At 39.0% G+C, this 26,050-nt stretch overlaps 2 protein-coding genes across 4 annotated transcripts in view; one reads left to right on the top strand and one right to left on the bottom strand.

Moving 5' to 3' along the window:
• Positions 1 to 3,806, bottom strand: part of TEX9 (testis expressed 9) — a 212,774-nt gene extending 208,968 nt beyond the window's left edge. Inside the window, exon 1 of one of the 2 annotated variants that reach the window (XM_082617097.1) lies at positions 3,621 to 3,806. The gene's annotated coding sequence lies outside the window, so the exon portion shown is untranslated. Of the gene's footprint in view, positions 1 to 2,803; positions 3,044 to 3,620 lie in introns of those variants that run through there. The other variant, XM_082617096.1, reaches the window with a different exon arrangement.
• Positions 3,260 to 26,050, top strand: part of RFX7 (regulatory factor X7) — a 158,104-nt gene continuing 135,313 nt past the window's right edge. The window contains exons 1-2 of one of the 2 annotated variants that reach the window (XM_082617083.1): positions 3,260 to 3,632; positions 3,805 to 3,967. In XM_082617083.1, coding sequence (XP_082473209.1) covers positions 3,807 to 3,967 — 161 coding nt within the window. In that variant the 5' untranslated portion in view covers positions 3,260 to 3,632; positions 3,805 to 3,806. Of the gene's footprint in view, positions 3,633 to 3,801; positions 3,968 to 26,050 lie in introns of both variants that reach the window. The other variant, XM_082617084.1, reaches the window with a different exon arrangement.

The raw sequence follows: 26,050 nt of genomic DNA, 5'->3' as shown, positions 1-26,050 counted from the left end.
TTGTGTCCCGGGATTACTAAGATAAAATAAGGCTTCGAGGTGCTCATGATCCACCTTATAGATTGTCTTTCTCTGTGTATAGCGTTTCCCTGGTTTAGGTATCACCTTATGTGTTTCTCACAATAACCTTGTGAGGTAGGTCATGATTTTCATTTTTATAGAGATGAAAACAGAGGGTTTGAATTCCTAGGTTTTCTGACTCCCAGACTGGAGTCTTTCTTCCCCACTACATCAGTGTTTCTCAAAATTTTCTACGGGAGTACACTTTCCCAGGGAGAACAGACTTATACTCCTCAGGGTTGAGGAACAGAAGCTCAAAATTTAGTGTATTCTCTTGAAAATTCATGTTCATCATAATGTTTTCCGCTACTTCTCACTGAGTCAAACTGAAGCTCTGAGGAAATCAGCCACATTGATTCTGGGTCCCTGAGGGACCTTAGTACAGAGTTTCATAACCAGAGGGGGGCAAACACAATTTCAGAAGCACCATGGCTACGCTGCTACCTTTACTCAAGGTATCTGGGTTTGGCTTGAGTCCCCACCCACGATTTTGAATAACTTCATCAGATTTCTTTTAGGTTTCTACTGGTATAACTGTATTCACCGCCCTCTCGGAAGATGGTAACAAAACACACACTCTACTCCCAGATTTTAAGTGAGCAGTGGGGGCTGACTCTTTAAAGCATCCCTGCAAGGATGTCCATTCTGGCAATAAGATCTCTTAAGTCTGACATTATCTGCGACCCCTCTCATTGCTGGTTGAACCTAAGAGTCCCAGATGTCAACCCCTCGTGGGCCCTTGAGGGCCCACAGGCTCAACAATGCCCTCTCGTCAGCACCGCCGCTAGAGGGCAGTTCAGGGTTGCGGTTCTGCTCTGCCCTCTAGTGGCTGCTGGGATGACATGCTCTTTTAAAACACTGAAAAATTGCAGTCGGGAAGTCAGCCTGTGTGACACCCGGTAGTAAATTTTAAAAGAAACGTCTTGGTTCTCAGCTTCCTTTTCTTAAGGCGTTTGGCAGTCTCAGATACATTACCCTTCTTGGTTGAACCTCCTCCCTAGGGTCTCCCCCTCCCAGGGTGTGGCAATATGGAGCCATCATTCTCTCTTGGCAAGGTAAAAAAAATTAGAACCTGGGGGACTTTGCGACTTTCCCCAATGCCTTTTTACTCCCTCCATCTTCCCCATGGATATACAGCTTAGATATGCATTCAAGATTTTTCAGTATAACTTCATTTTCACCAAGGCTTGTAAGCTCTGGCATTAGACTTCAGGATTCAAATCCTGGCTCCCTCATTTACTATTTGGGTCACTTTAAGAATGTTAGGGCTTCCCTGGTGGCGTAGTGGTTGAGAGTCCGCTTGCCGATGCAGGGGACACCGGTTCGTGCCCCGGTCCGCGAAGATCCCACGTGCCGCGGAGCGGCTGGGCACGTGAGCCATGGCCGCTGAGCCTGCGCGTCCGGAGCCTGTGCTCCGCAACGGAAGAGGCCACAGCAGTGAGAGGCCCACGTACTGGGGGAAAAAAAAAAAAAAAAAAAGAGCCTGTCTTTACATAGAACACAAGGGTCCATATGCAAAATGAATTCATAAACAACTAATATTTTCTAAAAAAGGCTAAGCTAATAGTGACCCTAGGTTATAGAAAATGGGGGCTTGTTTGTGTGGCAGAGTCAGTGCGGTGGGTTTCAGGGTGCAAAGGAATCCAAGGGGCTTAGAATTGTCTTGCACGCAGGTGTCCTTCCTCCCTCCTAGTCCTCCTGCTCCCACCACGTGCAAGAACTCAGGGTGAAGCTGGGAGTGGATTCTGTGAGTCAGGCCTGAGGGCACAGTGGTGCAAAAGCAAAAAGGTTCCAGGCCAAGGCAGGGAACCTAGAACTCCAAAGGCCAAGAAACCCAAGCCAATCAGATTCCCCACCCAGGAGGAGTCTAAAAGGTGGCAGGGACTCACTGCCCAAAGTCCAAGCACTGCAGGAAAGTGGCCAGAGAATCTGACAGGTAGAAACCTGATAGAAACTGTCAGAAAAGTTAAATCAGAATAGCGCATAACACCCACAGGCCCATAGGAAGGTCAGTGTGAGCTGAGCAGCTGTTCCATCTGGTGCCAGAGGCCTTGGCTGTAGTCTTCTACACCCAGGCAGTTTAGGCCTCCCTGATCAGCCCCACCTAGAAAAGCCAATTCTTCTGCTCTTAAAGGGGACTTACATGTTTCTGGCAGGGAGTCTTACTCTTGGTGGGCAAAGCTAGCTCTTAAGGATGAGTAGCGTGGGAGGGGGCAGAGAGTGCGTCCAGGGGTTCAACTGGCTCCGAAGGAAGGAGCTTGTGGCTGGAGCCTGAGCCTCCATGTTGTGAAAACTACACGCGTTTCTTTCCGAGACAGGCAGGGGCCTTGGCTGCCAGGGACCCTGACAAGCCTCGACTTGAGCTGTGCCCGAGAGCCTGGGTTGGCTGGAGAGCGGTATAGAGGAGGAGGGAGGGCAATCCAGGAAAGGGGGTGGGGTGGGGAGGGAGGTGAGAGGAAGAGCACGAGCAAAAGCACGAAGGAAGAATGAGTATGCGGCGCATTGAGAATGGCATGGAGACTTCACTGATTGGAGCCGGGAGTTCTTGCACGGGGATGGAGGCAGCTATGATTGGATAGCTAAAGTGGGGCCAGATTTGGAGGGCTTTGAATGCCCGACCGAGGAGCACTCAACCCAGCTCCTGCCTTGCGATTTCCGTTCAAGACTGAATGACCTAAAGGGTGGTTAATTCCAACGGGTGTTCTTCTTTGGGGGCTTCTGAAAAGTCAGCTTATGCTCTTACCTGCTTCAGTTCTCTTCCTTTACCCAAGGAGAAAGTAATCCTCACTTGCCGAGGGGAGGGAGGATAATGTTGATTGATTTCACTTTACTTGCTTGGAGGATGCAAAAAAAAAAAATCCCATTTCCACGCCAAATGTTAAATTTGGTTTCTCCTCCTCCTCCTCCTCACGCAAGTTCTCTTTCTCTCGCCAGCACCTCCCCCACGTTTTCCTGCTCTCCTCCACCAGCTCGGCCAGTCCCCTCCTCGGCCCCGGCGGCGCACGTTCCGGGCCCCGCTAGCCCGCGCCCGCCCTCCGCGCCCGTGCGGCCCCCTCCCGGCCCCCCGCGCCCTCGCGCGTATCCCGCACACACTGGTCCACGCCCCCCCCCGCGGCCGAGCGGTAGGTGTTTTGCCGTCTGCGCCTGGCTGCAGTGCGGCTGCGCGCACTGGGCTGCCTCCGGGGCTGGCAGGGCAGCGGTGGCCGCGGCGGCGGCGGCGGCGGCGGTGTGGGGAGTGGCGTGCAGCCGAGCCTGGGGCTGCAGCAGCGCGGGGCCGCCGGAGTAGAAAGCCCCGGGGGCAAGAAAGGAAGGCCAGGACGCCAGGTCCCTGAGCAACCGTCCTCCTTGGATTTGGGGGAGCCCTGCCCCCCCACCTCGTGTTCAGACGCCCCCTCCTCACACCCCCCAAGCCCCGGCCGCTGACGGGAGGAGGCGGCGGCGGCGGCGGCGGGGGGCTGAGGGGCGCCGCCATGCCTCTCCCTCGGTGAAGCGCCCGGGCCGTAAGGAGCCGCTCGGTCTCCCCGGTGATGTCCCCCAGGCGGCAGGCGAAAGCGACTCACTCGAGCCCTGGGGTAAAGGCCTAGCTTATCCAGCTTCCTTCCTCCTCCTCCTCGTCCTCGTCCTCCTCCTCCTCCTCTTCCCCTCCCCCCTCCTCCTCTCCCCCTACGTCCTCCCCTCCCCGTCTCTTCCCTCACCCTTCCCCGCGCCCCCATCTTCCCTCCCTCCCTCCCCCCCCTCCAGCAGCGATGGCAGAGGAACAACAACAGCCGCCACCACAGCAGCCTGATGCCCATCAGCAGCCTCCCCCCAGCGCCCCCAACTCGGGGGTGGCTCTGCCAGCCCTTGTGCCCGGGCTGCCAGGGACAGAGGCCAGCGCGCTGCAACACAGGATCAAGAACTCCATCTGGTAAGAGGATCCTCCATCGCTGGGGTAAAAAAGCCCAGGCACATTTCTGCTGCAAAGCGGGTGGGGGGCGGCGGGCAAGGGAGCCGAGGAGGCGGCTGATGCATTCATTGAATGGGGGTCTCCACAAAGTCGGGTGCATATTCATAGGACCTCTGGAGGTGTGGGGACTTTGCATGAGCCCCTGGGCTCCGGAGCCAAAAAATGCTTTTACCCCCTCCTCAATTTCGAGTGCAGATAAACAAGTCATTTATGTTTTTCACTTATGTGTAAGAGGAATACAGGTCGAAATTAAGTCATGGTGCATGATGGTAGCATGAATTTGGGACTGAGGAATGTAAAATGTGTTTACTCCTTTTTGCAGTCATACTGGGAGGAAGAAGTGTATTGTGAATTTTCACCAAACAGACACTGTGCGTAAGAATATTAATATGCAGCACAAAACCTAATGTGTCTCTTCCTTTCAGTTGGTTTAGCTGCTGTTTCTGGATGTTTTTGCCTTCTTTATTCTGAGATTAAAATTCTCTTCCAGGGATCTTAATCTTTGCATTGATTGTGAAGAAAGCGTTTCTTTAGTATGAGATATTTTAAGGTGGTAGTTTATACAGCAAAGTGATTTTCTAAGTTAAAAGGATGTGTTTAATTTAAAATAAATGTGTTGCCATTTCATGTGTCTTTTTTTAGAAACCATGGATGAAATATCCTTTGCTATTCCTATACTTTCTTGTATGAGAATTTCCAATATTTCAACATTAGATCAAACTCTGAAAGACTGGTAGCAGTCTTTTAATAATTAAATACACTGACTTAAGTCTGTCCTCTGTTAGAGCCATTGCAAATATTCTTTGAACAGGAACTTGCATTATTTTTGTAGGGTTCTTCATTAACTGACATGTTTTAAAAAGTGTAGTGCTATTTTAAAAATGGAAAGTATTATTTGGAGTTTAGTCTAAGAGACTGCTTTTAATAGAAGTTTAAAAATAGAATTAAATGTGGTGTTTAAAAAAGCTCTGATTTTAAAAATGAGATCTTGCATGTTCATCATTGAATATGATTACTGAAATATCAAAACTCCTTACTTTTTTTATATTGCAACTTAAAAAGTATCATAAAACAACTGGCATTGCAGTACAATATTTACACATTTAAAAACAGTGACAATTTTTGAATACAAAATTAGTTTGTTATATAGTAATTTCATTATTTTCTTGGCATATATCCATATTGTCATGATGATAATATGAAGTAGGTCAGTGCAGGCTTTAATAGTTTCATACTGCACAGTAGCTGGCAACTGAGTATCTTGCTTTCGGTTTTAATTTTAAAATAAAGTTTAAATATTTTAAAGGAGAATTTTTTAGGGTTAACAATAGTCCTGCTGTGGCAATTTGAATAGGTCGGATAAATAGGATTGCCTTGTGTGTGTGCATGTGAGAGAGAGAGAGAGAGAAGGCTTTATTCTTCGATGGATGCCCTACCCCCTTTTAAAGCTGTAATTTAAAGGAAGAGATGCTTAATCTCCTTACCATCAAGGTTTCCAGAAACCAGGTTTTTTTCCCCCCTATTAACTTGATGTAACTAGTGTCTCTGAAATCTGAATTGAGCACTTTGGTTTTTACATTCAGGTAAGGGACATCCAAGTTAAAGGACTAAAATCTTTTAAGAAAGGCAAATTTTGAAAGTTGAATTAGTAAGTATATGTTTTAACTTATTATGAGAACAATAGGGGAGAGGAAACTTCACCTTATATTTTTAAAATATGAATAAGTTGTATAGGCAGTGGACTGAAGTGTTTGAATGATAATGATAGTGGAATGGTGCTCTTTTTGGTAAATCATGTGATTTAATTATTCTTTAATTGATAATTTATATTTACACATCCATTACGACTTAACTGCGCTGATTTTAATGTAAGAAAAACTTCTGAAGTACAGTGTGCTTCAGTTTTTGGTACTTGCTCTGAAAAGAAAAACTGACAACAAACACCTTAATTCCCAAATACACAATTTTATAGCTTCATTTTAAAATTGTACTGGCACACTTAGTAGCATTTAATTTTCAGCTTTAGAAATCCTATTTGCAAAAATCATTTCTTTATATTTAAAACTTTAGACAACATTTGTGGATCATAAACAACGTTAGTGGCTCTATGTAATATATAGACTCATAGCCACTGCTCCGCAAGACTGGATTTATGTTATTCATCAAGTGACTATATAAAATAATGACATTAGAAAGTGAAAGCTCCTTCACCACAGTCTCTTCCTAAGAAATAGTGTGTGTATGTGTATAAAATTAAAATGACTTTTAATAGGTAAGAGTGCAGTTCTTTAGGTATCTCATTTCACATTTTTTTGAAGCAACAATATCTTTTTACCAATTATTTTATCACTTGATAATGTTCTGAAAGATTATCAGTTTTGTAGTACATCCTATATCAACCTTTGGTATCATTACTGATGAGAATTTAAAATTGCATTAAACAGAAATGTGGCATTTAATAATTATCAGAAGGGTTTTGCATTTAGGTTGATCATAGTTTCTAAATTATTGGACTTGGCAAGTCACAAACAAGTCTGAACTTGTCCTCCTATTTTACAAATATACAGTATGTGATGTAGGCCTTTAGCTAGATAATGAATTATTTATTATCTCAGTTCATAATTAATCTATTCTGTTTATTAAGCTAAAATACTGTGAGATAAAAGTATGTCCATGGTTATTTCAAGCATTAAAAATGAGTCTTTGGAAAAAATATTAAGTATTCAGAGTTGAAATCATGGTACTTAATGATTAACATCAGGAACCAGATTTCTTAAGAATTGGAAATATAATGTATTTTTAAGATAGTTCTACAAAATAAAGTTACTAACTTGATAACTTGATAGTCTTGTAGTATTTGTGTAATATATTTACAGGTATTTTCAGCTTAAGTCCAATGTAAGGAGCCTGTACCTTTCTTGATCTTCCTTATTCCCACTCCATAGACAGAGGTCCAGATCACTTACACAACTCACTTGAAAGGAGATTTATTTACAGAGGTGTGTTTTAATACTGAATATGCTATAACATAGTATTTATATTTTGTAAGTAATAGAAAATAATAGAATTCTAATATAAACTTTTCATTAAAAAAGGAAAGCTAGTAACTCATGCATTTTTTCTAAGTAAAAACTCATACTGGCAACCTAAAACAAAGCCACAATCTAACCTCACTGCAAACTTCTTTAACTTACATTGCACCCCTCTTTGGTTACCTAAAAAAAGAATACTGAAGCAAGTTTTTCCTTCCTCTTATCTCCCAGTGTCTTCACAGTTAAAAAAAAAAAAGAATGTTTGTATTTAATTTAGACCAAAAGAATTTAAGTGCTTTTCTTTTACTTTTTAAAGCAGTTTTTCCTGAAACCCTGATAGAATAAAATTACTGTGGAAAAATTGCATTTGAAATCACTCTGCCTGTTTGTGATTAGTTATGTTTAAGAATAATCATACCTGCATGGTTGGGAGTGATTAGCATATTTGGAATTAGACTGTCACATGGACGACAAACATTTACCTATAAATTCAAAAGAAATCATGATGTTTCATTGTAGAAAATGTTCTAATACTGTATTTACTCAACAAATTCAGGGATTCTTAAAAGAATTCATTATTATCAGTTATTATTTTTATTTATATAACTATTTGCAAGTAAGACCTTAAAAACCATTTTTTAAAAACAGTTTTATATGATGTGTCATTATTCTACACACTTTATGGAAAGAGATAAATTGAGTGACAGGGAAGCTATAGGACTCCTCTGATTCATTGTCAGATCCTGGGAGCAGTGCTGTGGCTATAGTTCCTTGTCTTTATTTAATCCTGTAAGTCATACAGAGGTATGAATCTGGTACATTTTAGACTTAGAATTTAAACCCAAATTGAGCAATTTTGTTTTACTCTCTTATTTCTTAGTTGCAGTGAGCAAGGTACGGCGATCCATACGTTTTTCTTATTAGCGCCATATTTGTTCTGATTTCTGTCCCCTGTCATAGAACTCTGTAGTTCAGTTTTGTCCTTGGTTCTGGGACAGGCAATTTTTAGCTCTAAGAAACAGTTATTGTTTCTTCAACTTCAGTGGGAAACATTTGCTATAAAGCTCATGACTTTAGAGTTTACTTTAACCATAAGCCCAGGATTTTCACTTTGCTTTAAAATTAGAGACTGACTAGTACATCATCTGGCTTTTAAATATTTTGATTAGTTGTTTGACATGTCACCTACCCTGAGTTCAACCTATCTTCCATACCAAGCACACCAAAGACTTAGGGTCCTTTTAGCTTGTCTATATTGAGACCAGCTGTGATGGTGCATCCTAGCACTAAGTGTTTCTGATTCCAGAAAGAAGGCAATTCCTTGTTCTCCTCTATGATCAGAAACTGATGAAATTGTCTTCCCTATTGCTCAGAAAGGCAAGTTAAGCAGTTTCAAACCCCTCAACTTTATGGCCTCGTTTAACTTAGGTACTGATTATGTGTGTGTATAAATAATTGACCAGTTTGCTCTCCCCATTGGGAGGTGTCTTGAATGATGTAATGTGCAGAACTGATTTGGTTTCTGTGTCACTATTAGTTTTTGGTATTATTGGGGGAAATGAACTTCACAGTGGTAGGAAAGGCAGAAGTATCTTATTTGTTATGAAAGATGCTTTGAATAAAAACTTACGTCAAATCACTTTATATTAGAAAAATGTTACACACTAAAACTGTACAAATGAAAATGAGCATTGTCATTCACTCAAATTTGAACACTTTAAGCAAGAACAGTGTTTAAGTACTCACCTGAGTACCTGCTGTATACAAAGTACTATTCTAGAGACTGGCATTTGAGGAATGCCCATTCACATGTAATATTAACCTAAGCAAAAATGTGCAATAAAACCTCTCTTTCATTCAGTTAGAGGACCAGGGAATGCGGTGACAAGTGCCAAAGCATGGGAAAAGTAGACCCCTTCATTTCCTTGTCTACAAAATGAAAGGCTTATACCAGATGACCCTGCAAGTTCCTTTAACTTAAATTTCTGTGGCTCTGTTACTAAATTAATATTGGCAGCAATAATAAAGCAGCCCATAAGTACAGTGAAAGACTAACATTTAATTAATCAGCAATCAGCAGAACATTTTCAATGGACAGATTGTTAGGTTTTGTCCGGGTTTCCTTGGGTGCTAGCCCAGGAGAATTACCTGAAGGTGTGATTCACTTATTGTTACCTTGTGCAAGAGTTCTGTTATGTGAGATTCAGTCTGCAAATATTTATTGAACATGTATTACATTTAATGTATTCTAAGAGCTGTTGTTGATTATGCAAAAATATGTGAGACTATGTAGTACTCCCTGTTGTTGGGGAGTTTACTAACTGCTACTTGAAAGATTGCACTAGGGGGGTTATTTGTGTGATTGTTTTGTTTATGAAGAGGTACTCAATACTTAAGAGCATGTCACATAGGAACTTTTCTCCTGTAGTAATATAATATTTTAAGGCAGTAGAGAGTGTTATATTGTAAATTTGGTTATGTAAATAAGAAAGGTGTGTATTCTTTTCAGAAAATTGAGTGTTAAGTTGAGCTTCACCACTTTATTCATCAAGGGTAGACATTTTAATTTGTAGTTTATTCATCAAGGGTAGGCATTTTAATTTGTAGTTGTGACAGAGTGTTCTTTATAAGTATTGTAAAGAATGAGACAGTAAGATACTCTGTATCTCTGACCAAACTAGACCACTTTGTCAAGTGCCTCCTTTTCCACTGTCTCTTTTTTTTTTTTTTTTTTTCCCCCCCCCCGGTACGCGGGCCTCTCACTGTTGTGGCCTCTCCCATTGGGGGAAAAGGCTCCGGACGCGCTGGCCCAGTGGCCATGGCTCACGGGCCCAGCCACTCTGCGGCACGTGGGATCTTCCTGGACCGGGGCACGAACCCGTGTCCCTTGCATCGGCAGGCGGACTGTCAACCACTGCGCCACCAGGGAAGCCCGCTGCATTTGGTCTTTTTAGTTGCTTTCTCTTCTGCTTCCTTGAGGTTCTAAAAGTTCAGGTTAAAGAAGAGTAACATGGGCCAATAAGAGGAAGACTCTTTCTGCCCTGGGCAGGATAATAAACAAGGAACAATAAGCTCTGAAGCCTTAATGCACTTGATTGCTGACTATGAGATTAAGGTAGTTAACGCTTAACCTTAACCCACATGAATAAAAACTTTAAAACATGATTTAATTTTTCTTTCTTGAGACGTTTACTTTTTTCTGTGTCAGGGACTGTGTACTTCCTATTCATAAGAGGAAATAGAAAACAATGAGGTTTGGTTAATTATGCACAATACCTTTATCAGGCATCTGTTACAGGAGCTCCTATATATATTACAAGAATGTGTGGGAGGTGAGGTTTTGTATCTCAGAACAAACTGAAAACATACAGGTGTATTCCTTGCTGTTTGTACCCTATTTGGTTTCTTAATTTGAAGAGTGAGAGGTCGGAGTGACAGGTTCCGAATCTGTTATGTTTTGGAATTTGGGGAAGCAAGAGTAAATATGGTGGGAAATACCATCTCCTCCAAATAGCTTTATCTTAAAAAAAAAAAAAAAAAATTCCTGAACTTGTTTGTGGTGGTCTGGGTTTAGATAGGAAGGGTTCAGATAGCAAAGGATACCTTTACACTCATTTTGACACAGGATTCAAATGGACTTGAACTTGCATGCCACAAGTCTGACTAATGAGTGATGCCTACGAAGGGCATGGGAATAGGAAGTGATGGTACATATGCCCTATATTTCCTCCCCTTTTCTTTCTGAAATCCGTGATTTTTAGAATTTGAGCTGTGTTATAGGTAAAGCATCAGAACTATTGGTTATCTTGGAGGATGATTCCCTAGAGCTTTGGGGTTGCCATCTGTGATTCCTAATTTTAAGATACATACCAAACATGTAGAGCACTTGGGTTTGTGTTCTTCATTCTTTTCTTGTGTTTTTATTTTTCTGTGGCTTTCCTGCTTTGATGATCTTTTGCTGCTAAGTAGCTTCAAGATGGGAACAGGGGATTACTGTATTAAGTGGCTACTTCAGTTTGTCTTATCCATAACCCTTTTTTCTTTGCTTTCATTATCTTGTTTCTCTGCTTATGCCTGTGCTGGTCTTTTTACCTGCTACCTTAAAAACCCTTCTTTTTTTTCTGTTAATGTAAGTGTCTAACTTTAAGATCCAACTCATATGCTACTGCTTCCATGAAACTTCTCCCAACTCCTAAGGAACAATGATCTAAAGTGTATAAATTAGTTTTTTTCAGTAATTTAGACTGGCCTTACCTGAGATGAATCCATTTTAGTGAATTTTTACTGAATTTAAATGAAACATTCTCATTTTCCAATATGTAAGGTTTATAGGAATTCAGAGACCGAATATACCTGAAACAAAGCAATCACTGCATAATAAGTAGTTTACAATATGACAGTAAAATAATATTATTTGTATATGGGAGAGCCAAGAACTTGCCATTGTTTTTGCAGTATACATGAAATTTAAAAAATGTAATTGGATAAGAGTGTCACTTCAGTGATATCTTGCTTGGAGCAAAGTTGGCGCTCCTGGGAGGTTGGGAAATGTATTTGAACAAGATGCTTCAGTTAATGTAAGTGAATCATTTCCCTAATTTGATTGCATTCATTAGATTTATTAACTGCATTTGTGTATAAGCAATCTATGATCAAAAAATTAACTGTCAAATTACTAAATGCATGATCCCTTTTTCTGCAGTAGAAGATATTAGTAAGCTTAGTTTGGGCAAATTCTGTACATACAAGTTCCAAAGAAGTGAGAAGGTCAACAACTAATCCTGCATTTATGGAATCAAGTGGTCAAAGAAAACTGAATTCAGTGCACATTTATTTTAATGTCTACTACATACAGGCATAGGAAGATTAAAAAGCAATATGACACTAGCTCTACCTTACATTCACCCTCTGTGTGTAGTTGTATGCAACATAATTAAATTTAACAAAAGTAAGATTTTGTTACATGCAGTGATGGTGTAATCAATGGTATAAACAAATACAGAATTAGATGAGAGAAAGATTCAGTGAGGACATAATAGTTTTTTTGGCAAAATTCAGGATCATGGCCTTAGCTAAAAATCAAGGGATGGGCTATTGATCCAGATACATTTAACAGTTTGCTTACTGGGAGATCTTTATTCCCACTGTCAGGAATTAGATTCAGAGTTGTTGATGACAGTAAGCCTTGCCAGTAATGAGACTAATTAGAGGAAAATAGCTTAGGACAAAGTTTGCTTGACTGAGGAGTGGGGTTTTCACCAATCACAATCCTCTCATCTAAATTTTAATGCACAGAGGTGGAAGCAACAATATAAAGTAATAATAGAGAAGAAAAGGACGAGGGTGGGTGGAACTGAGGCAGGGGACCAGACTGCTCCAACAGCAGTCTTGGCAGGGGACTGTGTACCCTGAATTGACTCAGTGAATGATGCCACTTCATGAAGAGGATTAGAATATTTAATGTGGGGGTCCCTCATGTATCTCATTCAGTCCATATCTTGGCTCCTATATCTTGGCATCTATATCTATGTACTTTTCTATTATTGGAGGCAGTTTGCTTTCCCCGTTGGATTCATCTGTGTCCATATATTTAGGGAATTTGTTTTAACACATACCCCTTTTCTGTCAGCATCATCAAACTGTTCTTTTCCATAGGCTGTTTTTCCTGTGGCTTTATACATGCTTAGGACTTCCTTAAATCAGCAGCAAACAACCTTGGAGGTTTTGCAGTAAAACAAACAGTTGATCCCTCAAAGACCTAAAGAGCTCATTCATAGTCATAAGAAAAACTAAGAAAAACGTCATTAGGTAAGTGAATGAAGAATGTAGATACTCATTTTGTAGGAAGAATAGCATAAACTATTAACAAATATGCAAAAATCTTTACTCTCGATGATAATAATTATAACAGAAAAGTACTATTTTTCTGACCACTACGAAAAGGTTTAAGAAATATAGTAATTATTGCTAGCTAATCTAACCCCTGGTGGTTTTACTATTTTCCTTATCTCTTTCCCTCCCTCCAGTCCCTCACATATTATCCTGTTGTATGGTATGTAAGCCCACTCATATTTTTGGTAGAATAAGTTTGAACATATATTTTATAAGTGTTAACTGTGTCTGCACTTAGGTGGTGGAACAATGTATGGTTTTTCCCTCTGCTTTGTTATATTCTCCAATTTTTTTTAAATGAGCAAGTATTATTTTTAGTTTGGAAAAATATCCAAGCAAGTAAAATACTGCTCGTTGTCTATCCTGCTGCTCTTCCCTTTAGGCTGCCGTCTGTCCTTCAGATCTTTCCTCTCCCTTACCCATTTTAACTCTTGCAGTCTGGCTTCCTGCTCTTCTTGCCAACTCAGTGGGCTTTTCTGAGACTCTGTTTTTCATTTTGTAACTTTTCTTCTGATTATTAAGATTCCTTTGCACTTAGGAAATTCTCATTCATTCCTTTTTGAGAGTCACCTTTGTATCAGCTGCTCTGCCAGGCATTGGGGATTCCATGGGCAAGGATGTAGGATCTCTGTTTTCGGGACCTTACCTCTGATTAATGTTTTATCTGTTCTGCTGCTTTCCTCTAGATGCTCTTTAATTGTGCATATCCAAACACTTATTTCTCAGCCATCCATTCTTTTTCTCTTTTTATATCTTTGCTAAAGTCACGAAATAGATAGGCTCACCAGACAACTCTAACCACATCTACTCATTCATTCGCCAGAGTACAGGTTGCCACCATTGTCACGTTAAACTTGGCATTTTCACACTAACCCTTCTTCTATGCCATGATGCCTTGCCACCTCAATTTGCTTTCCTTTCTAGTTATTCTAGTTCTTTTGGTAGTAGATACCAGTGTTCTTCATTCTATAAGGCTAGCAGTATTGGCTTCATATTTGATTTTTCTCTCTCATCCCTTGCCCAATATTTTAACATGTTGCCAAGTTCGCCTTGTCACTTAAGTTTCTCCCTATCTTCCTATTTCTACTGCCAGGACCATAGCTAAGTGCTTTACTATCTCATTCCTGGATTATTACAGCAGCAAAATAGCTGTTCTCTGCCCCTGGCCTTTCCCCCTGTTCAATGATGCTGTATACTGCTGCCAAAATCAGTCTCTAAAACATCCTTTTTTATGTATCTAAAGCCTACAGTAATTTCCTCTTGCCCCCCGTACCGTGATTGACTATTTGTCAGGTTTCAAAGGCCTTTGTAACCTAGTCCTGTACAGTACATCCAGCCCTACTTCTTGCTGTTCACAAGCATTTAACTCCACTTCAGTGCAGCAGGCACTTCACTGTCTGCCTTATATTTTGTGGTCCTGCTTTCACTCCTGCTTTGTATCTTTTCTAGAATCTCCACTCCCCTGCCTCCAAATCCTGCTTAATCACATTTTAACTATTTTGAAGTCATAGCACAAGTTATTGTACTGTAAAACATTCTTTAGCTACCCTAGTCCATATTTGTTTTTTCTTGACCTCATGTTGTATATTGAGGTCTGTACAATTAAGCACTTAATCACTCTTAATTTTTTTTCCTGTGCTGTTTCAATAAACAACAAGTTCTTTGAAGCTAGGGGCAACATCTTTTGCATCTTTTTATTTCTCATGTAGCAGTAGGTACTACTGAATACCATTTTTGTTTACTATATTCTTAGAGGTATTTTTTTCTACATATTAATGTTTCTGTATTTTATATATTTAATGAGGTAATTTCCTCCCCAAACAAGTTATTAAACTCATGCTGCATTTTACATAATAGAGGACTTATAGCAGTTGTTTTTTTTAAATTATATTGGCGAAACTGAAGTAATCATGTGTTTCAAGTTTCAGTTTTACTAGTCAAATGTCTTTCACTGTATTTAGATTAAAAAATGATGTATATCCCAAGTGAGAGCCGTTTTGTCCCTCATTTAAAAAATACTGAACAGATGACTACTACACAGTTCTGTAACCTTTCATGAATGAGTATACAGTAGTAGAGTTGACCCTTGAACAACGTGGGTTTGAACTGGGAGGGTCCACATTTATGTGGAATTTTTTCAGTAGGTATGTGCTATGGTACTACACCATCCATGGTTGGTTGAAGCCACAGATGCGGAACCACAGATACTTAGGGTGACTGTAAAATTATACTCAGAATTTTGACTGCACAGGGCTGGGCAGCCCGTCCTCCGCATTGTTCAAAGGTCAGTTGTATTTAGTTAGGGTTTTCTGGACTGATCAGCTGTGTCCCAGCTTAGTTCCCAAATGATAAACTTGGAATTTTGAAGACTCCCTTAACATTGAGCTGGAGATAGCTTCTTTTAAGTTTGGTCCTGGTGGAAGGTTTGACCTACTTATTTTGGGAGCCAAGATCCAAGGCTAAGGTAACTTGTTGAGTCATGACTGAAGCCTGAAGACAGCAAAGGAAACCACCTGTGAGTGAGGGCAAGTAACTGAGGGAGGTGGATTTATCTGGGAAGTAAGGAGGGAATGACTAAAATAGGAAAATAATTCTGAGGGCCTGAAGTATTTCAGATTCAAAAAACAGGCTAGTCTGCTGGGCCTTTTTATCTGACATAGAGCCTTTTTACTTTGTTTATTTGGCCTGCTAGATATTCTTTCAGAGAGATACAGCAACTAGTTTATCTTTAAAAGACTTTTTAAGCTTTAAAATTGTATTTACATGATGCTACTTGATTCGTTAGAGCAGTGGTTGTCAAGTGGTGGTCATACTAGCATCACCTGGGAACTTGTTAGAGCTGTAAATCTGGGGACTCGACCTCAGATTTACTGTAACAGAAACTGGCGGTGTGACCATCAGTCTTTGTTCTAGTAGCCTTTCCAGTGGTTCTGATAGATACTGAGGTTAGAGAACCACTGGCTTAAAGGACATATCTTCTAATAAAATATTAAGCCCAAGTCTTCTCTGTGGCAGAGCTTTAGTATTCTCAATTCTGGAGTACCCCAGGTAGAGTTAGTAACTCCTTTATTTTAAGTTTTATAGTATTTGAATATAATTCTGCTATAGCATCATTTACACTGTGCTGTAAAAGATTTCCACTAAGTTGAAATCTTTAGTTTCAGTAATTGTACATTAAGTGAATTGATGAATAAAAATTAAACAGATAGTGCATAGTCATCATTGCACTCATCCCTGGTCAACAGTTTAAAGACAGGCAGACAGGCACACGATACCAGTGACCACATGTGCAAGAAAGTATGGGATGTAGAACCCAGGAGTCAGCAAGGGTTTTCTTCAAAGGGCCAGATAGTAAATATTTTTGGCTTTGTAGGACATAGAGTCTCTGTTGCAACTACTTTACTCTGCCATTGTATTAGGAAATTAGCCATCAGTAACATATTAGTGAATGGGGATGGCCAAATTTGTTCCACTGCTGACAGGATTTGGCCCTTGGGCAGTAGTTTGTGGACCCCTGTATACCATTGCTACCTGGGAGAAGTATGCAAAGAATATAGATAACTGTTCTCAATCTTCACTATCTTACATTGGCAAAGAATGGATGCTAGTCACCTGCTTGATATTAATTGTCTTGTAATTCTCCCTTGGGTAAAACCAGGATTATATGCAAAGCATATTAGAATACAAATGAGAGTTATATTTCAGCAGTAGTCGTAACTCAGCTCCCGGTGATGATAATAAAGTATACTGACTTTTGATTTCTGGTCCAACACATAAAGAGCTTGAAAGTCTTCACTCCTGTTGTCACACCAAGAATAAAAGGAGGAGAAAAGTAACCATTTTGAAATACAGCCAGAGCTCTCTGTTCTCTTTAAGAAGGCCTGCCTCAAGGGAAACTATTTTACCAGAGCCTAACCAACTGGGGCTTTACCAAAGCCTAATTGACCTGAGGGAAAGAAAATAGCCAACTCCAGTCCCCTCTAGTCTTCTATGTGGGGGAAGGGAAATACCCAACTCAGGCTCACTAAAAGACCTGAGACCTAATCATAGGACAGTAGAATGCTCCTCACCCCCCACCCCCAATTTTACCACATCAGTAGGGCTTCTGTATAATAATGGGATTACAGCTAAAACAGCTATAAGCCTCAGACCTTGCTTAATAAATACCTTATTATAGGTACTCTCAAAGACAACACAGGAGACAAAAACAAGGAAATTAGAGAAAATTTTAGTTTCAGACACCACAGCAATGGCAAACAATTAGCGCAGCCCAGCTCTTAGACAGATGAACATAACACCTCACAGTAAGGAGCTATCTATCTCAGTTCCTTTTACCCAACATCATGTCTGTCTTTCAGCAAAAAACTACAAGGCATGCTAAAAGGAAAAAAGCACAATCTGAAGAGGTAAACCAAGCATCAGAACCAGACTCAGATATGACACAGATTTTGGAATTATCAGGCTGAATTTAAAATCACTAGATTAATATGCTAAGGACTCTAATGGAAAAAATGGACAACATGCAAGAACAGATGGGTAATGTAAGCAGAGAGATGGAAACTCTAAGAAAGAACCAAAAGGAAATGCTAATAATCAAAAATACTATAACAGAAATGGAGAATGTCTTTGATGGGTCCATCGGTAGACTGGACATGACTCAGGACAGAATCAGTATGAAGTATGAAGATATGTCAATAGAAACTTCCAAAACTGAAATACAGGGAGGAAGAAAGAATGAAAAAAGTGGAACAGAATATCCAAGACTGTGAAACGATTACAGAAAATGTAACATGTATAATTGGAATACCAGAAGAAGAAAGAAAGAGGGGAACAGAAAAAATATTTGAAGTTTAATGGCAGAATTTTCCCCAATTAATGACAGACAGCATACCACAGATCTAGGAAGCTCAGAGAACACCAAGCAGGATAAATAAAAAATATCTACACCTAGGCACATTATGTTCAAACTGCAGAAGATTAAAGGCAAAGAGAAAATCTTGAAAGAACTCAGAGGGAAATAACCACCTTACCTACAGAGGAACAAGGGTAAGAATTACAATAAGACTTCTCTTCAGAAACCAAGGAAGCAACCAAGAGAGTAGAGTAAAATATTTAGCATTGAAAGAAGGAAACCACCAACCAGTAAAATTATCCTTCAAAAGTGAAGGAGACTGCTTCCCTGGTGGCAAAGTGGTTAAGAATCTGCCAGCCAGTGCAGGGGACACAGGTTCGAGCCCTGGTACGGGAAGATCCCACATGCCGCGGAGCAACTAAGCTCATGCACCACAACTACTGAGCCTGTGCCCTAGAGCCTGTGTGTCACAACTATTGAGCCTGTGTGCCACAACTACTGAAGCCCACCGCTTAGAGCCTATGCTCCGTAACAAGAGAAGCCACCGCAATGAGAAGTCCACGCACCACAACGAAGAGTAGCCCCTGCTCGCCGCCATTAGAGAAAGCCTGCGCACAGCAACGAAGACCCAATGCAGCCAAAAATAAATAAATTTAAAAAAAATAATAAAAAACATATATAAAAAAAGTGAAGGAGAAATAAAGGCTTTCTCAGACCAACAAAAATTGAGAGAATTCGTTATCAGTAGACCTGCTTTGAAAGAAATGTTAAAAGAAGTTCTTCAAAGAGAAGGAAACTGATATAGAACAGACACTCAGGTCTGCATAAAGATAGAAAGAGTGAGAAGGAATAAATGAAGATCAAATAAAATCTTATTTTTCTTTAATTGATTTAATGGCTAACAGTTTGTTCAAAATAATGCGTTTGGTAATTATAGCTATGGATAAGTGAAATGAATGACAGTAATGTTATAAGGGACTGAAAGAAGGAATTGGGAATACTCTTAAAAGGTACTTGCACTAACTGTTAAGTGGTATAGTGTTACTTGAAAGTGAACTTCCCTGGTGGCGCAGTGGTTAAGAAACCCCCTGCCAATGCAGGGGACACGGGATCGAGCCCTGGTCCAGGAAGATCCCACATGCCTCGGAGCAACTAAGCCCGTGTGCCACAACTACTGAAGCCTGCTTGCCTGGAGCCCGTGCTCCGCAACAAGAGAAGCCACCACAGTGAGAAGCCCGCACGCTGCAACAAAGAGTAGCCCCCGCTCGCAGCCACTAGAGAAAGACCGGGCACATCAACAAAATCCCAACGCAGCCATAGATAGATAGATAGATAGATAGATAGATAGATAGATAGTTAGATAGACTGGGCACATCAACGAAATCCCAACGTAGCCATACATAGATAGATCGATGGATAGATGGATGGATGGATGGGTAGAAAGAAAGTGAACTTAGAGCAGTCATAAAAGTATCCTATGGTAACCAGTAAAAAGATTTAAAAAGGAAGTATAATTGACATGCTAAGAGAATAGAGAAAATAGAATCATATAAAATGCATTTAAAAAGGAAGTATAATTGACATGCTAAGAGAGTAGAGAAAATAGAATCATATAAAATGCTCAAATAAAATGAAAGAAGGCAGAAGGTGGAGAAGACCAAAAAAAAAAAAGGCAATGAATAGTAAATAGTTACAAATATGGTACATATTAATCCAGCTGTATCAATAATTTAAATGTGAACGTTCTAAATACACCAATTAAAAGACAGAGGCTGTCAGAGTAGATTAAAAAACAAGCCCCAACTATTTGTTGTCTACAAGTATTACCATTCTTATACTTTGGTACATTTAGTAACCAATTACTTGTAACATAGCTCAGGAATATGTTGTAACTGAATTTAAGAATCTTTGCTATAAAAGTTGCAAGCAAATGGTTTAAATGGTAAAGAGCTCAAGGGAGAGTGGCCATGTTTTGTGCCCAGTTTTGTCTATAAGCTATTTAATATCCATTTAAAATTAATTTTACAAGTAATTATTGAGCATTTCTTATGTAGATTCTGATTTTTTAAACAGCTTTAATGAGATAATTTGCATACGATTAAATTCACCTGTTCTAAGTGTACAATTCAGGGGTTTTAGTATATTTACAGAGTTGTGCAGTCATCACCATGATCTAATTTTAGAATGCTTTAATTTTTTTTTTTTTTTTTTTTTTTGCGGTACGCGGGCCTCTCACTGTTGTGGCCTCTCCCGTTGCGGAGCACAGCCTCCGGATGCACAGGCTCAGCGGCCATGGCTCACGGGCCCAGCCACTCTGGCATGTGGGATCCTTCCGGACCAGGGCACGAACCTGTGTCCCCTGCATCGGCAGGTGGACTCTCAACCACTGAGCCACCAGGGAAGCCCTAGAATGCTTTAATTTTTTTTAAGCAATTGAGAAATTAATTATATTGACTAGAAGTGGAAAGATTATTTGTATAATTGTAATTCTTCAGGATCAAAGGTAGTAGGAGCATTTGAGGTAGTGTTTTTGTTTTACCTGTTGATGAGACTTAACAATAGTACATGAGTTTCTAGAAACTCAAGAGATGAAGTTGCATTTGGCTCCTCTCTTTTTCCCTGCAGTCTTTGCTTGTCTTTATCCTCTGTGGACCAGTCTTTCATTACTTTAGATATGCTAAAAAGCTTTCTTCTATTTAGGTGCTTTCTGCTAAAAAAAAATTTCCTAAGTATTGCCTTGAGCTTCATCATAACTGGTTAAATACTCGTGTGAGTCTTACTATGGCACACATTATTTTAAGACATTTCTACTTTATGTATTTGTAATTATAAAGCACAATATGTCAGCTGTCACTTTTGTTTTTGAACCAGTGAGGTAATTGTACTGTCCTAAATTAATTTTCTCCTTAAGATGGTTAGAAATTTTCTCTGCCAAGCATAAAAACTTACAAAATAGTGTAACTTTTATTTTTAAAATCTTACATATTTAACAGTTTGAAAGTAATCAGAATCACAAAGAGGCAGTCCAGTGCAGTGGTATAAGTCATTAAATTATAAGATATTCTGAAATTAGTTGCCTTGGTTTGCCACTCAAGTCACATAACTTTTTGAAGTTGTCTCCTTTACCAGTAAAATGGAAACAGTAATGGTGTTTACCTGGTAAGGTTGTAGTGAAAATTAAATGAGATAATTCATGTAAAACACTGAGTACAGAATCTGGCACATGGTAAGTACTCAGTAAATGTTGGCTACTATTTTTTAACTACGGTAAAATTCAGGGAACTTGTTCACCTTAACATAGAATCTGTTTACACAGAGAATTCAGATTACTTCCTGATTCTAATTACTGAATTACTGTACTGTGATAGAAGGAACCATATTTGAAGGAAGTTTTCCAGGCTGAGGGAACAGCAAATGCAAAAGTCATGAGAAGGCCTCCCCAAGGAGGCCAAGCGATGAGAGTGCATCAGAGTGTACAAGTGAAATCAGAGATAGAGGGGCAGATTTGTTTAGGCCTTTGCAGGTCTAGTAAGCACTAAGACTTAGGCTTTCCTTCTGAGTGAGGTGGGAGCCACTGGAAGGCTCTGACCAGAGGAGTGACATGATCCTACTGATATTTTAAAACTCTCACTGGTCCACACTTTCCCAACCCTAATACCCCCTTGGTAAATTTCTGCTTATCATTCAGAGCTCAACTTATATAACTCCAAAAGGAAAGAATCTTTCCTGAATATTTAAGGTAAGTCAGGTCCATCACTCTCCTCCTAGGTTCTAGTTCTTGTTACCATGCATTACAATTGTAGTAAAATAGTTGAATAACTTCATAGTCTCCTCCGTTAGAATATTAGCACCATAAAGACAGGGATTGTATCTCTCAAAGATATTTCCCCAGTGCAGTGAATGCATGCATGTGTACAGGAGCTAACTTAATAACTATGTACCAGACTTCTTTTAGACTTCAGTTGGAGGTCTGGTGCAGTTTTCCTGTTATTCCTTCTCCCACCTTCCACTGTCTACCCCTCATGTCATGTTTTAAGTTATAAGTTACTAAGTGTAGGAGTTATAAATAAAAATAGCAAGCTTTAGTACTTTTACCATTAAAAATCGTAAGTTTTCTTGATAAACCATTTTCAACAGTACAAAAGTATAGCTTATTTTCAATTTCTGTTAAGAGATGATCTTTTTGAATGTCTAAATTAGTGTTAATATAGGCAGCATTACCAAAAATAAATCATTTTATCAGAATTCAAATTGGTATGTATTATCTCAAGTTGGTGTTTTTTAGCTTGAAGTATGAAACATTTTTCTGAAACTCTCCCACATATTCCTTTTTCCCTCAGTATGGTAGATTTTACCGGTGTATATATATGTATATCATAGTATGTTTTATTGTGAAGAAGTATTAAGTGCTCTTAATAGAAATTTGTTAAATTTCTTTATAATTTCTCATTGGGGAGGTAGGGGAGGAGAAAAAAAAAGACTTTGTGGTGTCACTGCCCCACTTCTTTATTTTTAATATCTGGAAATGATGGCGTGACTGATTAGTACATCCTGAGTATACTAGTCAGTATGAGGGAAATAGTATGAGGGAAAGTCTGGCATATAGACAGCCTATGCACTTAGCTGTGATCCTTAAGGCTTAATTCTGGGGGGATGTGATTTCTTTCTTGAAGGGCCTTTCCAGGGAATTCAAGATTAACTAAACACATATGTTTTTATGTCTATCTCAATTCTTTAAAAAATCTTTCTGATCACTTTTTTCCCCTTGGAGAGTAATAAAGTTTTTATTCACAATTTCTTGCTTGGGGATTTTTGGAGGTTTTTTTTTAAACACAGAGAATTCCAAAAAAGTTTCTCCTATGTAAAATGGATCTGAAGAACCTCCAAACATAAAGAAAGCTCTCTTTTGTTCTTTGGCTTGTGGTTCACCACACTTACTCCCATCCCAGTGTTGGGTGCCACTTTTCTTGGGGCTGCACTCTTGTTTTTATGCTCTTCCTATCTGGAGGGTTTCACACATTATGTGCTCAACTATTTATAGCTTTTCATTATATATATCATATATACCATAATGATAAGGAAATCTTTGGTTATGGACTTAAATACTGGTGGGTAATTACATCAGGGTCACACTTTTGTCGTGTGAAAGAGCAGGTCTTAACACAGTGTGTAAGTATTTACAGTTTTCTCTGTATATTACCTTCTTGTTCCATCTTTGCTTCTAGCACATTTAAGTCTGGGTTTTCTTTCTCAGTTTCTTTCATCATTGTCTGTCTTTTTTCCTCCAGTTCTACCTCTGCAGTTGGCATGTAGCATCTGTTTGTTATTCTTCCCAGAGCTCTTCTTTGTTCTCTATCCTCCTCTAGGGGACTTCCCTCAGGATAAGTAAGGGTGGATATCTACCCTGTACTTCCTCTTAATCTTCATAGTTAATCATCAGTTTCTCATTTCTTCTAGTCGTTTCTTCAGGCAAACTCTCTGTGGCCCCAAAATATTTACATTGGTCTAGTACATTTACTTCTTTAAACTTCTGTTTCATAAATGTGGATCATCTCATCTAAAACAAGACAAGAGATAATTTCCAGTAAATTGTGAAGTGTTTCTTCACAGTGCTCATATTAGTACAAGGTGTTTATAACAGCTAATTCAGAACCTCCTAGTTTGTCTCCCTCAATTTTTCTCCATCCCCCTTTTTTCTATTATTTTATTCTCTCTTATTCTTTTCCTTACCCCCTCTTCTTTTACGTTTTTTTCTGTCTCTTACCTTTCTCTCCCATTCATAAAAGAAAAAACTTTATGTAATTTATTAAAATTGTATGTCATTTCTTAAATTTAGAATCTGAGAAGTTGATAGCTTTATATTTTTTTTAATCAGGGTATTTCAAAGCCTAATCAGGTTTTTATCCTTTTTTTCTTTTTTTGGCCACGTCTCTCTGCATGCGGGATCTTAGTTCCCCCACCAGGGATGGAACCCATGCCCCCTGCAGTGGAAGCACGGAGTCTTAACCACTGGACCACCAGGGAAGTCCGTAATCAGGTTTTTAAAGAAAAGATGTGATGAGCCTTTGCTATGGAAAAGATTATGCAAAATCATTTAATAATGTACTGTAGAGAAGGTGTTAGTCAGCAGGCAAGTTTAACAGAAGGAAGGGCTGTGCTCGGCTGATTGCTTTCTTGCTTTAGTCTCCAGATAAAAGGCTACCAAATTCCCACTAGTTGAAGACAGATAGGAATAAAGCTAAAAGGACATTTTGGGATACCTGACTCCTGAAGTGAGATGTGAATTGTTGTGAATTCTCTAAAATTTCAGCTTATTTGGGTAGACATGCAGCTTAGTCTTGCTTTATTTAAATAATAGAATAAGTTCTCTGTAGTTGTTTAGAATCTTTTTTTTTAATAAGTTGGAAGTTGTATTCCAGCATTGGCAATGCAGTATGAAGAATTTAGAGGTTGCTCAGACAATTGCTTTGCTGGATGAAGACAAAGAACTGTGAGGGACTATAAATGAAACCCAGCTAGAGAAATTCAGTTTTATAGGAAATTGTTTTGGGACATCAGTGCTGTAGTGTGTTTGCTATTTGAGTATATAGCTGAGGTTATATGTGTTTAATCTTTCTGATAATTTAAAGAGATGAATGGGCTTTGGAGTGATCATGGCAGATTAAAAAACAAAACAAAACTGTATATTTTAGATCTGTATAATTTGGCTGTTTTGGATTGCAATTATTCATCCCTTGAGTTCCAAATATAAAACTGTTACATTAAGTAATATTTAATAATATAATTTTGTTTGTTACTGTCATTTATATATTTTTAAAATTTAGAATCATAATCAAGTTGTTATTTCAACTATAATACAAATACATGATAAAAAGGGCACCACAAATGAGCAGGAGGATTATTTAAGAAATGGTGTTAGTACAATTGCTTAAATTTAAAGCTGCAACTCATAGCAGTCATCAATACATTACAGATGAATAAATGGTTAAATGAAAAGAAAAAAAATGGGTCGATTAAAATAAAAGACTAGAACAAAATAGAAATCAGTTTTGGTGTAGTGAAAGATTTTTTTCTGTTAGAAGTAGTAGAAGACATCTCAGAACAAACCAAAAAAAAAGAAGAAAAAGATTTTACTACTTAAAATGAAAAACAAAAAACTTAGTAATTTTTTTTTACCTCCTAGTCCAAATTAGAAGACAAATTGAACAGAATAAAATTTAAATGGTTATGCTCCCATTAAAAATTATTGAGGAGAATAAATGAATAAAATATTCTGATAGACTCTTAGTGGAATAAAAAAAAAGCAATATAGTTGCACAATTTCACACACATAACCAAACATACACACATATGTGCACATACATACACACACACACACACACAACCCTAATCTTAGAAGAGAGAGTGAGAGAAGAACACACCAAAATACTTCCTTTCAATAATGTTGGGAGTGGTGGTGTGGGTGATTTTCAAAATAATTTATTTTATTTTATTTTTAGTATTTTTGAGCCTCTCTGAAATGCTTACTTACTTTACTTTAAAAAATATTTCTTTTAAAATTGCTTACAGGATGAAGTCTAAACACTTCCTAATTTGTTTCCAGCTTTTCTTCTCTGTCTTACTTTCTGTTACACAGTGTGTCTACCAGGGACTAGCACAATGCTTTTTATAAAATTTTACAGAAATTTTAATGTGAATACCTTCAATTTGTTTGATTTCACAGCATGGCCCACCACATCTTATTTGTATTAGATACTGATGCATCACACATTTAGGTTATATGTCTAGCCCTGGAGGATATCCTTGCCTTGCACCCCTTGCCTGATAGGTGTTTTGGAGTTTGTGCTGTTCTCTTACAGATCTGTCACATAGTCTTCATCTCTTTTCCTTGGTTTTGGCTTCCCTTTTCCCTCTGCATATTCAAAGACAGTTTTCAAGAACATAATTAGGCCACCCCAGTTTACTGTATTCTTTCCAGTGTTTCTTTTCCCCCAGTTCACCTTGTACTTCCAGTATAGCACTTATCACAGTTTGCATGTACTGTATTTTGTGCTGTGTATGTCTTTCTTTCCCAGTAGATGTTGAGTCCCTGATGGGCAACAACCATATCTTATTCATCTTTATATCTCCCACAGTGCTATGTTAGCAAATATTTATGGTCTTAAATTGATATAAATAATAATTTGTCACAGTTTAAATCACTAGTCAGAAAGATGTTTTAGTTCTTTTTTTACTTATATGGATTTATTCTTGTTTGATATGTAATCC

The sequence above is a fragment of the Mesoplodon mirus genome (assembly GCF_964341445.2).
Source record: "Mesoplodon mirus genome assembly, chromosome: 4".
NCBI classification, from domain to species: Eukaryota; Metazoa; Chordata; class Mammalia; order Artiodactyla; family Ziphiidae; genus Mesoplodon; species Mesoplodon mirus.
This window is presented reverse-complemented; position numbering and strand designations above follow the sequence as displayed.